The sequence below is a fragment of the Squalius cephalus genome (assembly GCF_949319135.1).
Source record: "Squalius cephalus genome assembly, chromosome: 12".
In the NCBI taxonomy this organism is placed as follows: Eukaryota; Metazoa; Chordata; class Actinopteri; order Cypriniformes; family Leuciscidae; genus Squalius; species Squalius cephalus.
Genome location: NC_137133.1, coordinates 33,177,759 through 33,191,424, shown reverse-complemented (window position 1 = coordinate 33,191,424; position 13,666 = coordinate 33,177,759). Strand labels below are relative to the sequence as shown.

The 13,666-nt window shown below is 37.7% G+C and overlaps 3 protein-coding genes and 1 long non-coding RNA gene across 4 annotated transcripts in view; 3 read left to right on the top strand and 1 right to left on the bottom strand.

The window, feature by feature from the left end:
* Positions 1 to 13,666, top strand: part of LOC307168678 — a 380,672-nt gene that overhangs the window by 236,492 nt on the left and 130,514 nt on the right. The window lies entirely within an intron of this gene.
* Positions 2,910 to 4,220, bottom strand: taar11 (trace amine-associated receptor 11; the record flags this gene model as incomplete). The annotated part of the gene is made up of 2 exons (XM_079888828.1): positions 4,166 to 4,220; positions 2,910 to 3,909 (listed from the first exon to the last, which is right to left on the bottom strand). Exon 2 carries the CDS (start codon positions 3,888 to 3,890, stop codon positions 2,910 to 2,912), a length of 981 nt encoding a protein of 326 aa, XP_079744954.1. The 5' UTR covers positions 3,891 to 3,909; positions 4,166 to 4,220.
* Positions 6,313 to 7,357, top strand: taar1b (trace amine associated receptor 1b). Its single transcript, XM_079888820.1, has one exon. The coding sequence runs from the start codon at positions 6,337 to 6,339 to the stop codon at positions 7,333 to 7,335; it is 999 nt and encodes a 332-aa protein (XP_079744946.1). The 5' UTR covers positions 6,313 to 6,336; the 3' UTR covers positions 7,336 to 7,357.
* Positions 11,438 to 12,466, top strand: LOC307168664 (trace amine-associated receptor 4-like; the record flags this gene model as incomplete). Its single annotated transcript, XM_079888815.1, has 1 exon — positions 11,438 to 12,466. The coding sequence occupies one exon, from the start codon at positions 11,438 to 11,440 to the stop codon at positions 12,464 to 12,466; it is 1,029 nt and encodes a 342-aa protein (XP_079744941.1).

Sequence of the window (13,666 nt, the reverse complement as noted above, 5' to 3'; positions counted from 1 at the left end):
GAAAATGAAAATGGTCTGAAAAGTTACAAAGCACAAAGTACATTCCAAAGGGAGTTATTCTCTATATCAGAAAGCACTGTTTCTAAACTCCCTGAAATGCCTCCATTGTAGTTCTGAGTTTTCTTCCGAGAACGAACATGTCACATTGCCACAATATTCCTCATTTAAATAATTCACGCCCAAGGCATATACAATAAAGGGACAAGTTGAGCTGCCTTAGTAGTGTATTGAAATGCCCTGTCCCAAATGGCACACTTCATATTCACTTTCGGTCTTGTGGACTTACAATGGCTGCCACGTGTGCGTGTCCGTTAAGTCTGTGAGACCGTAGAGTGTCCCATTTGTCATTTTAGGCCTCAGAAGGGTGCTCGCGAGCGCCCCCTTTGCGGTCGATATGCTCCCTTGATGTGCACTTTTGCCGAGGAAGACCACAAGTGCTTAGGGTGCCATTTGGGACAGGGCCAAACTCGTGTTTATGGCAAGAGGCGTGACATTTCCAAAACATGGTGGAAGCGGTTGATCAATCACAACACACTGGTCCATCTGACCAATTAGAGCACATTGTGCATTTCGAGAAGGAGGGGTTTCATAGAGACAGGATCTAAACAGGGGATACCCTATACCAGTGGTTCCCAAACCTGTCCTGCCGGCACCCCAACACTGCACGTTTTCTTTGTCTCCCTAATCAAACACACCTGATTCAACTCATCAGCTCATTATCACATGGGTTAATGAGCTGATGAGTTGAATCAGGTGTGTTTGATTAGGGAGACAAAGAAAATGTGCAGTGTTGGGATGCCGGCAGGACAGGTTTGGGAACCACTGCCCTATACAATGGTGTAACTCGCCACCATAGTATGATGCATGGTTGTAGAAAGTCACAACTTTCCCCAAAAATGGTCACACTTCTGTCATTTTAACATTATAGTTAATTTACATAACCAATAGAAAGCCGTTACATTTTTTTTTCATTGTATTTTGTATGTTAACGTTAATATGCAGTATTTGGTATACTCCCATATATGAACTTAGGACTACTTCTCTGTTTTGTTCCCTGTTGATTTTTAAACATGACTTATGTAAGTCCACGTCACACTAACAAGAAACTGTGCTTCTAACCACAGCTCGAGAGAAGGGACGAAGACTGAGGCCTTGTCCACACAGAGACGCATTTAGCTGTATACGTAAAAAATTTGTATCGTATCGGCGTTTCATCCAGACGGATCTGGCGGTTTGTGAGCCTGAAACCGCTATTATTTTTTAAACCGGGTCCCAGAGTGGATAAATCTGAAAACGACACACTTGTGTCAACGTGTGGGGCGGGCTTTAGCATATCGTTAACTGCTGCAAAGCAGTGTAGTCTTTAAGAGGAGACAGGTTATCTGGTATATTTTTCTGGTGATATGAAAAATTGGGTACATTTAGCAATATAGCGAGTGAATTATGTATATGATGTTATGTATATTACGATATTATGATGAACTATATGCTTTTCTCCACTTACGTTCTATGATGTTCAAAGCGTTTCTAAGGATGCAGATTTTTAGAAGGCCGCTGTCTGACTCATCGTGTAGCGTTTACTACAGTTAAGTTGACCGAGTGGATCAGGTAGTCTGAGCTTGTTTGATTGATTATTAGCATATACTAAATAAAGCAAGAGTGTAGAGTTACAAGCTAGTTTAAGGCATGAAGACATGATTTCACAGGTAAAAACTAAATATGTAATTTTGTTGACCAAAGATGAGTTTTAAGGGATAAAATGATTGACTACAGGGCTACAAGCATTTTATGTACTGATTCTATTCATATGTAGTCCTTTCCCTCAATGCAAGGCAGTGTGAATACAGCTTTAGCCTCTGCTGGTCATTATCAAAAATATCTCTAAATATTTCTTCATATCTCCCTTTCAAAGAATTTCCTTTCAAGCAACATTTAAATCACAAATATTTCATTAGAATTGTTTAGTTCTTTTGTTTGTTTTTTTGTCACGACGCCCTTGCATCTTTATAATGATTATTCACATGAGTTGGGGAATTCACTATTGTTCTATTCCTAGACCATTTTAACTGGAGGGCCAGTTGTGATTTTATGAGGGCAATAATATTAAATAGTATACCTTAAATGTCGTATGTACAAGTATAAAGTGAGAGAGTTATTAGTAACTTTGTTGAAACATTTATTTTATACATGTTGCTAATACATTTATTTCATTAATTATTCTATCATATTACAAGTTTGTTATTAATAGCAATACTTATATTAGATATCACAAATTATTTGGTGATACAAGATTCAGGATTTAAGAGGGCCATTTGTTTTTAATTAACAATTTTTAAATACAAATTACCAAGTAATATAGTGATTACATTATTTAATTTAGTGATAACATTCTCTGCTGTCAATGAAAATGTGGGGAAAGAGCCAAAGATAGCCAACATATGATAAGAGACAATAGGAAATGATTAGGAGGCTATATGAGAACTGAAAACACACCGAATGTCTTATTTTATGTATTGCATAATTATTAAACACAAACACAGGTTTGATGCTCAAGAAGCATTAAATTCCTTAGATTATTCAAGAACAAATGATTAAGAAAGAAAGGCAGTAGGAAATTTGCATCATTAAAGCAAAAAAGCATTCATCAAAACACAATAGAAATAGAAACATGGTTAACAGTGACTAAATAAGTTCATGCATGTTCTGTATATTAAATTAAAGTATCACAGTTCATTATAAAGATTTTTAATGAATATTGTAATGATAATGATTATAATGTGGTTCAAAGACATTTTATAATAAATAGAAACTTCACATGCACTGAAAAAGACATGTTAATGAAAAAAGTAGAAAACATTTAGAATGAAAAAATGAAATAGCATGTGCTTCTAGGTTTCATAATAGGCCCTTTAGCACAATTTATATATTTTTTTGTATAAAAGTTTGGATTTTTCTCTGAACCAGCCGTAAAAGAAAGCATAAATCAACGGGTTAAACACTGCATTCAAATAAGCCACCCACATTAGGACCTCATATAAAAGTGCTGGAATTGTGTGGTTAACCACAGGATCTATGATGTTACACATGAAATAAGGTGTCCAGCAAGACATAAAAACTCCAATGACAATAGCAAGCGTCTTAGTGGCTTTCAGATCCTTTTTACTAACTGATGAGCTTGAAGGGTAGTTATTTATAACACGAACATGTTTCTGTGCTATAGCAAAAATCCTGCTGTAAATGCTGACAATTATAAACATGGGGAGGAAGTAAAACACAATCGAATATGCCACTCCGATTTCTCTTCCATGCAATGCTAAACACCCTCCCTTACAAACAACATGCAGCTCCTCGGTTCTTTTTACCTCGATTTTCAGCTCTGAGAATATGATGCCAAAGCCAATAAAGGCAGAGAAGCACCAGCTGAACAGGATCATGGCTATGCTCACACGCGTGGTAATTCTGCGGTGATATTGCAGTGGTTGGCAAACTGCATAATAACGGTCAATTGAAATGAACGTGAGGTGCAAAACAGATGTGTTACACAGCGTAAAATCAGTGCCGGAGTGAAACTTGCAGAAGAAGTCTCCAAAATACCAGCATGACTCCAAAGAGCGCACCATACTGGGGGGCATGACAAAGCTGCCCAGGAGCAGGTCAGCTACGGCCATTGAGACGATCAGGTAGTTGGTGGGTGTGTGGAGCTGCTGGAAAAAGGAGATGGTGCAGATGACCCACAGGTTGCCGAACACAATCACAATGATGGTTATAGCAAAGAGGAAGTATAGGGGAGCACGAATGACAGGAGAATAGACAGTCTTTACACACGAGTTGTTCAGTCGTTCGAAACAGAGGCCGAAAGACTCTGCTGTCCACAATTGACTCAGAGTCATTGTACAGGCACTTGAATACCTATGAAAAAACAAGTTGATATTAGGTCTCATTTTTGGTGTAAATGTAAAATGTTAAATATAAAATATTGTATAAAGACCCAGTGAGGCAATTCATTAAAATAGTAATTAATTTAAAAATATATATATAGTTTAATTACAAAAGAAGTTAAATTACATACTTAAAATATAAAAATAGTTTGCTGAATTTATATCTGTAAATTCGATATGTGAGTGTTTTGTCTCTGTGTTTTTTTTTTTCTTTTTTGTAATCTTACCACAGAAAGACTTCCTGCGTCCTGAGCACATGATGGAACGTCTGTATTTTCTTGCCTTTTGAATACTTTCACAGAGAGTGTGTTTCTCTGAACCAATAAAAAAGGGCTTTGTCTTGTCATGTGATAATAAGGAATTCCTAATTGGCTTTCGGGTCTCAAGATGCTGTAAGAGTAAACCATGTGTGTTTCTAGTGGTCATTTTGGCTGGTTGTTCAGCTAGCCCCTGCTGGTAGGTAATGTAACTGCACCATCTGGAGGAAAAAGCATGTTTTTCTATTGATGCCTATTAAAAAAATTGTTTTGGAATATGGAAATGTGTAATTATAATAAAGTATGTTTTGCTAATCATTTGTAGTTTTTTTAAAAGGCTCTTAGGGGCCAGTTACACAACATTGTTTTTATGCGTTTTGGGGGCCTGAAAACGCAAACTTTTTTAAATGGGTTTCAAAGTAAAAAGTTGTTGAAAACGATTGTGTTATCTTCATGTAAACTACAAAAACGTGAGTTTGGGAAAACAGTAAAACACAACAAAATCAAGCCACAACACAATGGAAATGCTCCTGACCACTACTCGGAGCGCAGTAAAGTTAGATTTCTAGAGTCGGCAGTCTTACAAATATATCAATACCACGATTAGTTTTAACAGTATGTAACCATTGTATATCAACATGAAATATTAATTCAAAATCACCTACGTGTGTTATAGCTGCATATTTATACCTGAGAGAATACTTTGACGCGCCACTATGGCGCATGATGCCTAAGGGAGCATCTGCCAATTCCAACAAGTGGTTAAAACGTATAAATTGTGACTTGTGTCCGTTGTGTTGTGAACTTATGTTTGCTTTTTAAATTTCATTGTGTGTGTGTTTTTATACTGGGCCACCGTAGCCTACCCTTAAAGCATGAAATAGACTTTTTATTAAATATTAAATATTTTAAATATTATTATTTTTTTGTCTGCTGTCTTTGAGACTTGGTGCATTCTTGTGGTGCCATCAGCCAATCAGCTTTGTCATGATGTCACTTTCTTGCAGTTTCAGAAATTTCACTCAGTTCCAGAAACATTTGTTTTGAGTTATAAATCCCATGTGACTAATATTTGACCACCTTGAAACTTGGGAAAACACATTTAATGCCTTTAAGTGCAAACCGTTCACTGGTGAAGTATCTATAATGTAATGAGATTGCTGTAATGTAAAATGAGATTAAATCCTCAGGTCTAAATAGGAGGAAATGAAGAATAGTTATAAAGCACTGCAGAAAAAAAAACAAATTTCTTTGCTGAAAAAATAACTTATTTAGCTATTCTATAAGGTGGTACTTGGGCTACAGTACATTTCCCATCATTGTCTGTTTTAGCAGGGCCTTCTGCTGCATTTTGTTTTTTTCAAGCAGAAAGGTTGGAAATTGTTTTGGAAATAAATGATGATATACAGATGTTATCTATATGCTATAGTTATATATGGCCATATTCCGTCCTTTCCCCCTAAAAATAATTAATAATTGAATGTTTTTTAGGACAACCAAGTTAGGTTCCAGTCCATTGTGGCCATGTTTTTTTATTCCTTATCTCCCCGTTCAGTTATCAGCCTTGTGTATGCTAATAGTGTGCTTTCATGGAGATGGGAATGGAGCTTCTGTATTGATTTCTTAACACGCTGCTGTTTGCTCTTGTAGTCCACATGTGCATGTAAATGCAAACAAACTTAGTTACAGTTGCTATTTTAACATGACTCATGGAAAAAATATATAGACGGTTTGACTGGACTTTGCCCCGTTAGGTGTATAAAGCAGGTGGAATTTAATATGCAAATTAGTTGCTAACAGAAGCTGGAAATACACATTCAGTTCTTTCTAAGTATCTCTATTAATATTTTATGAGAAAATGTGCTGCTTAGAGAGACTATAGTAGCTTCTTCTATTGGAATTCCTTAAAAGGAAAATTCTGGAAAACTCATGTCTCCCTTGGGGGAAAGTCTGTTTGGACTTTAATTTAAACCATGGCGTTATTTATAGCTGTTTTACAGTGGAGATGTTACAAATGTCAACAGAGCTATTTGAATTAAACAGACTAAACCAGCCCATCCACAAGACTATTAGTTTTCATGAGTTTCTGCTTCATGTTCATTCAACATCGGATCAAGCTCAATGGACTATGAAACACTAAAATGGATCTCTGTTATGAGGCTTTGAATGGATCCTGTGGGAAGTATGTACAACCGAACAGTGTCCACGTTCCGATGCTCATCGCTGTGATGTTAATCACTTTTGTGACTGTCATAGGGAATTTACTGGTCATCATCTCCATAGGGCATTTCAAGCAACTCCACACACCAACAAACCAGCTGATTCTGTCTCTCGCTCTGTGTGACTTTCTGCTCGGGCTGTTTGTAATGCCGTTGAGTGCCGTTCGTTCCATTCAGGGCTGTTGGTACTTTGGTGATTTCTTGTGTAAGTTACACACATGCGTTGATATTACTCTCAGCACCGCTTCGATTTTCCATCTTGTGAGTGTGTCTGCTGAGCGCTGTTGCGCCGTGTGCGGCCCATTAACGTATCATTCCCGCATCGGTTTTCCAACTGTGCTGTTAATGATCTCTACCAGCTGGCTAATCCCTGCCATATTCGCTTATGCGATTACCTTCTTCGAGCTCAACCTCCAGGGCGGCAAGGACTTCTACGAAACACATGTACGCTGTGTGGGAGGGTGCCACGTCTTCTTTAGTCAAGGTCCGGCGGTGGTCACCTCCCTGGTTTCTTTCTACATCCCTGGCTTCATCATTATTGGGATCTATTCTAGAATCTACATGGTGGCCCAAAACCAAGTGAGATCTATTAATCATCAACTGAACCAGCTGAGGAGAAGTTATCCATCAGGAAGCACACATTATCGGGCACGGAAGGCTACGAAAACGATTGCTATCGTGGTTGGAGTTTTCCTGGTTTGCTGGACTCCCTTTTTCCTCTGTAACATCCTGAATCCTTTTATTGGCTACACAACACCACCAATGCTGATTGATGCACTTGTTTGGTTTGGCTATGTTAATTCCACCTTAAATCCTTTTATTTATGCATTCATGTATTCTTGGTTTAGAAAGGCTGTGAGGATTGTTGTAACTGGGGAAATATTTCAAAACAATAGCAGCAGAAAACAGTTATACATGTAACCAAGGCCTAATTCGGGATAGCGTACTAGAATACTACTCTTGAATCATTTGGGTTAATTCATTTAATTTGATTAAGTGATTCACTGGCAGCACTTTCTGGTCAATACAGTATAAATGTGACCAAACTCAGCCCAAACTTGCATGAAAACACTTATTATAAACCAGTTGCAATTTTTCAAAAGTGTTAATGTATTAAACACAATCTCATTATACTATTAAATATGAAATGTCTGTATAATATGTGTTCTTTTATTAATTTGTACATTTCAGAATTCAATGCATTTCAGAATTTTTATTGTAAGAAAGTCATTACAGTAATTCACGCCAGAATAACAAGTCAATTTTATAATGGTTACTTTACTGAAACATGACATTCTCACGCAAACAAATTCGACTTTGAAATTTGAAATTGAGATACGAAACTTTCTGAAACAACTGTGAGAAGCCTCACTTTCTGATTAAATCACGGGACTTTAGCAGTTTGATTCCCACTCCGAACCACTGTTTTGAAACAAAAGATTTGAAACAGTGGTTCACGAAGCAGTGTTTCAAAAGTGCCGTACACTACTCTTAACATCTTGCCATATCTTCTATATGTGGCATGAATAATAAGAGCAGTGTTCATGTATGCTATTACAAATTCACCATTAGCAATAAAATCAGCTCCAAAAATATTTTTTTATGTGCCTCATGCAATGTTGTTGGTAAAAAAAAGGAAAAAGATTATATCTCATATCTAAGAACAAACTTTTTCAAAAAGAATAGTTTACTCGAAAATAAAGTGAAGTGATGGCCAAGAATGGCCTTCCTCTTCATTTAACCCATCCAAGTTAGTGCATACACATTAGGAACATTGAGTAGTGAACACACACTGCAAACTGTAGACACATACCTAGGACAGTGGGCAACCATTCACTTTGGTTTACAAGTCTGATTCTCTAACCATTAGGCCACAACTGCCCCAATGATATTACTGTCAGAATTTTTTAGTGACCATGGCTGTCAAGCTTCAAAGTTGGCAAAAAAATAATACATAGTCTATACAGCTTGTTCACTACATTTCTAGTCCTCTGAAGTTTTATGTTTGTGTTGTGTTGTGTTCATGTTTGTCTTGTTGTTAGAGTCCAAGGCCGTCTGATGATTGTTTGTGTTAATTCTCTCTTAATGATACTAAACTCTTTCATTCTACTCGTTTAATCTGCTGTTGGATTGGAAAGTTTGGATTAAAGAGCTGGTGTGTGTTGTTCGTCTCTTGACTGGCATTTCATTTTATGCCTGGGATAAAGATCAGTGGGTGATTATGGGTAAACAGGCTTATGTCATACTGCACCTAATGGGTTATTAGTGCTGAGGAGGCTGTTGTTGTATTCGTCCTAATGACTGACAGTGTTAATGATGGGACTTCACACATTTGGATTTTGAGGCATGTTTTAGAGTCATTAAAACGGTGTGGTTGTTGCAAGTCTCATGGGAACTTTTGCTCTCCAAAAAAAAAAAACAGAAAACATTACATCACTACAGAGGAGTGTGTTTGTGTGTATGGGGAGTTTGTTTAGTCCTTATGCATGCGTGTTTATGTGATAATAGACATGAAGCAAACGCAAATGCAATTTAATGTGCATCCACAGATGCTCATATGGATTGAGATCTGAGGAATTTGGAGGCCAGAGCAATACCTTGAACTCTTCATCATGTTCCTCAAACCACTATAGAACAATGTGTGCAGTTTGACAGTGATATTATCCTGCTGAAAGAGGCCGCCAGGGAATACCATTGTCATGAAGAGGTGTATCTGGTCTGCAACAATGTTGGTGGCATGTGTCAAATTTACGTCGAATTGAATTGGGCTGAGCCAGGGTTTCCCAGCAGATCATTGACCAGAGCGTCACACACACTCCCTCCACCGTCTTGCCGTCATCCCACAGTCCATCCTGGTGCATCACTTTCCCAAGTAAACGTCACACATGTAGGCCTACATGGCCATTTTTGTGATGTCAAATAAAACGGGACTCATCTGACCAATCGGCCTTCTTCCACTGCTCCAAGGTCTGGTTCCGACACTCACATGCCCATTGTAGGAGCTTTCGACAGTGGACAGGGGTCAACATAGATACTCTGATTGTGGCTATGTAGCCCCGTTCGCAGCAGAGTGCGATGCACTGTGTGTTGTGACACATTCCTTCCATGATCTTCATTAAAATTTTGTGCACTTGTGTCACAGTAGACCTTCTGTTGGCTCGGACCGGACGGGATAGACTTCGTTGCCCTGATGCATTAATGAGCCTTGGGAGCCCAACACCCTGTTGCTGGTTTGTCCCTCCTCGGACCACTATTGGTAAATTCTCAGCACTGCTGACCGGTAGCAACACAAAAGCCTTGTCGTTTCAGAGATAATCTGACTCAGTCGCCTTGCCATAACAATTTGGCGCTTGTCAAAGTTCCTTAGATCTTTATTTCTGCCTATTTCTCCTGCATCCAACACGTTGAATACAAGAACTGATTGTTTGCTTTACATCTAATCCAGATCTCAATATGTGGCCTTGTTGGAGATGATAAACGACATTCACTGCACCTGTGACTGGTATGTTGTTAAAAAGAATAAATATGTAATTTTTGGTGGTGCGTCCAGTGAAAATATTGGCAGGGCAAGTAAAAATGTTCTAATAAGAAAACAAACAAATAAATAAATACAAATCCTTTCAAGTACATGACTAATTTAAACTTTTATCCAGTCTATTTATTATTTATACTGGTCCAATTTAAAAAATCTTGCTTTTTTGTTATTGTTAGTGTTTTAATTACTGTGTTTAGAACTCTATTATTTCTCTGATGTTGTAGGTGATTAGATTGAAGCACAAAGAAGTTAAAAGTTTGTTTGTCCTGTCTGTCTCCCGAATGATAAAAGTTCAGCTCTGTGGGGTATTATGGGTAAACAAGTTGGCTGTGATAATAATGTGACAGGATACAGCTAATAAGCTTCATGTGTAAAGCAGGTGAGAGGTGATATTAACACCTTTGATTGGTCTCGACTCCTTTGAGAGTCACTCCAATGAAATGGAGGACTTATAACAAGTCTCATGGGTCCAAGACACAAAGCATCATTAATGAGGTGTGTGTGACTGGCAGCTGTGGATTTGAAGGCCAGGTAGACATTTACTGTGCAAATATCTCTGGAATGGTTTTAAATATATAATAAAAGTGTTAAGCAGAGCATTATAACCTCTTCTGAAGGATAAGAGATAGGCAGGCCATTGCAGAAGTTTACTTACTTGTAGGCCTTATATAGCCTAGTTTGTATACTTAAGCAATTTAAAGACAGATTAAAAGGGCCTAAGTCTTATACTGTAAAGGCCAATACAGACTGCTCCGATACATAGGTTTTGTTGGATCAGTGTTATACCCCTGTTGGCGTCCGTTGGCATTGGTCGGCACTTGTTTTCACTAATTGAACATGTTGAATCTCCATTTATCGGGTCATAGAGTGAGAAGTGACGTGCTGTAATCTGGTGACTGTCCGTATTGGTCGCCGTCTGATGGAGTTTTTCAAAACTTGTAAATAAAACAAAGATTTTTAGATGTTTTTACGAGAAAATACTGTTTCAGTCTTTATACTTCAAAATTGCATGTTTAATTCAATGCGTTACTTACTGTTTCTTTATTTGTGAAATTTAATAGCAATTTCTGATTGAAAATTGTTTCAAAGTAAATCCTACACCAATTTTGTTGTGGTCAGTGTGGCTTCAGTGTGGTCAGTGTGGTCACTGTTGTTTTCGGCGGTTGCTAGGGCGTTGTTGTGGTGTTGGTTGATTTTTTGTTGTTGTTATAATCTCCAGAGTTTATGATTTTTTTGTAACCATAGGTTAAATTGACAGGTGTAGGAGGGTTACTTTGAATATGAGAGTATATATGGACACAAAGCAGCTCTGAGTCCATTTATGGAGTTAAATTGGAAAGGCATGTACTATATATGTGTATATGTTTCTTTGGATATTGGTCTTTGCCAAACTGTAATTCATGAAATTGTTCTTTTTATACTTTTGTTTATAATTGTCAGCCTTTTACGATTACTAAGAAAATCACTTCAGGATTTGGGACAAATGTGATGACTTCAAATGTGACTGACACTGAAAATATGTTTCTCTGCTATCCACTCCTGCTGGACTCCTGTGTGAAATTGCATCGTCTTACTGTAGTTAAAGTGGCAATGTATGTTTTCATGGTGCTGATGATCCTCACAACAGTTTTTGGGAATCTGCTGATCATCATCTCCATCTCTCACTTCAAACATCTACAGTCTCCAACTCATCTGATCGTTCGCTCTCTGGCTGCCAGTGATTGTCTGCTGGGCTCTTTGGTCATGCCGTACAGCATGGTGCGATCTGTTGAAGGCTGCTGGTATCTGGGAGATTTTGTGTGTAAAGTGCATTCTAGTTTGGACATGACCTTCTGTATCTCTTCCATACTGCATCTCAGTTTAATATCTATTGACAGATACTGGGCCATTTGTGATCCTTTAAGATACAAAATGAGGGTCACAAACAACAACGTGACTGTTTTTACTACCTTCACATGGCTGTTTTCATTTCTCTACAGTTTTTCTATTGTGTTTTCAGGGGTGAACAAAATTGGCTTGGAGTTGTTTATCATGCAGGTTTACTGTGTGGGAAGTTGTGTTCTGTTTTTTAACAAACAGTGGGGTCTTATATGTCCAATTTTCACATTTTTCCTTCCCGGGGCAATCATGAGCTCTCTTTATATGAAAATCTTCAATGTTGCACAAAAACATGCAAAGGTAATGTCAGAAAGAGTGACTGTGGCTGCAGCAGGAGGGTTGAAGAGCCAAAGCTCTGCTCACAGAGAGAGAAAAGCAGCAAAAACTCTGGCCATTGTCATGGGTGTTTTTTATCTCTGCTGGCTGCCTATTTTTATTGCTACAATCATTGACTCCTGTCTTAATTTTGTGACTCCAGCCAGTATCTTTGATGCTTTGGTTTGGTTTGGATACTTTAACTCCACTTGTAACCCATTGATATATGGTTTTTTCTACTCTCGTTTTCAGAAGGCCTTTATGATTCTCATATCATCCTGTATATATGGCTTCAGTGACTCACGCACCTTGACATTTGAATGAATATGTCAGTAATTTTTACATCAGGGTATCATGTTATGCTTCACAATAGGGATTTTCCTTCACTTATTAACCTAAATGGTTTTATAAGTTATGGTAATGTCATTTATTTTATGATATTGTGGACAATAAGAAAATATAAATACGATTTTAGAAACATTGAAATAAACTGATCAGTGAGGTGTTCTATGTCTAAGAACCTTTTATTTAAAGTTGTGATCTTATTCTTAATATTCTTTATAACTGGAAGTTAGAAATGCAACAGTCACTCTTAACCTAAACTGTTGCAAGGTTATGCAACATTTTAAGCAAATTTAGAAATGAAGTAGATAAAGATATAAAATGATGATATACAGATGCAAAAATATTGATCACATATGCATGTTTTTTTGTTTTTGTTTTTTTTTCATTAAAACAATCCCTTCAGAAGTACATATTTGTCCTAGTGTCCATTTGATTTACTTTTAATGGATAAAATGTGTAGATAAAAGTAAAAATTGTATTCTTCAATATTTTAGACAAAAAACAAACAAACAAAACATCACTATATTCTATAAGCTCCAAGAAATCTGTGCAGAAAAACTTTTCCCTCTTGATCACCAGGGCTGCGTTCCAGTCCAAAATTGTCATGCCCTTCACTCGCTAACTTCCCTCCGTCTCGTTCACTCGGATGTACGTCATTGCTTACATTGCACGAGTGCCCACTGCTGGCGGAAACTGCAATGGGCTGAATTGGAACGTCCTAAGCCCTTGATCACTTGGAATCAGCTATGGAGTTGATTTATTATTTACATTTTTTTTCCTTTTAAGAATTTGTTTAATGCAGCATCCAAATGTTTATAGGTGTGTTTGGGTTGTTTCAAATTAAAAATATATAATTCATATATCATAGAGTTGTTTGTTGTGGTGGTGATTAGACGAGATATGTGGTGACATCACAGTCATATGAAGTAGACTCGCTCCCTCGGTCAAAATCGAGGGAACGAGGGTCTGTCCATATAAACTTCCCTCGTCCACTTCACGAAGTGGAACGCACTTCAAAATGGCGGCAGGGATTCCCCCGAGGGGAAGTGTTAGGGAAGTTCGCAAGTGCGTGTCTAAAAGTGGACTGGAACGCAGCCCAGGTGCCACTGTGCCCTACGGTTAAGGGTATTTTCAAGGCATGATTTTCAAGGCAGGCCAATGAGGCTTAAAGGGATAGTT

Bases quoted from the DNA above. Each gene is read 5' to 3' on its own strand.
- taar1b (XM_079888820.1), top strand. From the start codon at position 6,337: ATGGATCTCTGTTATGAGGCTTTGAATGGATCCTGTGGGAAGTATGTA.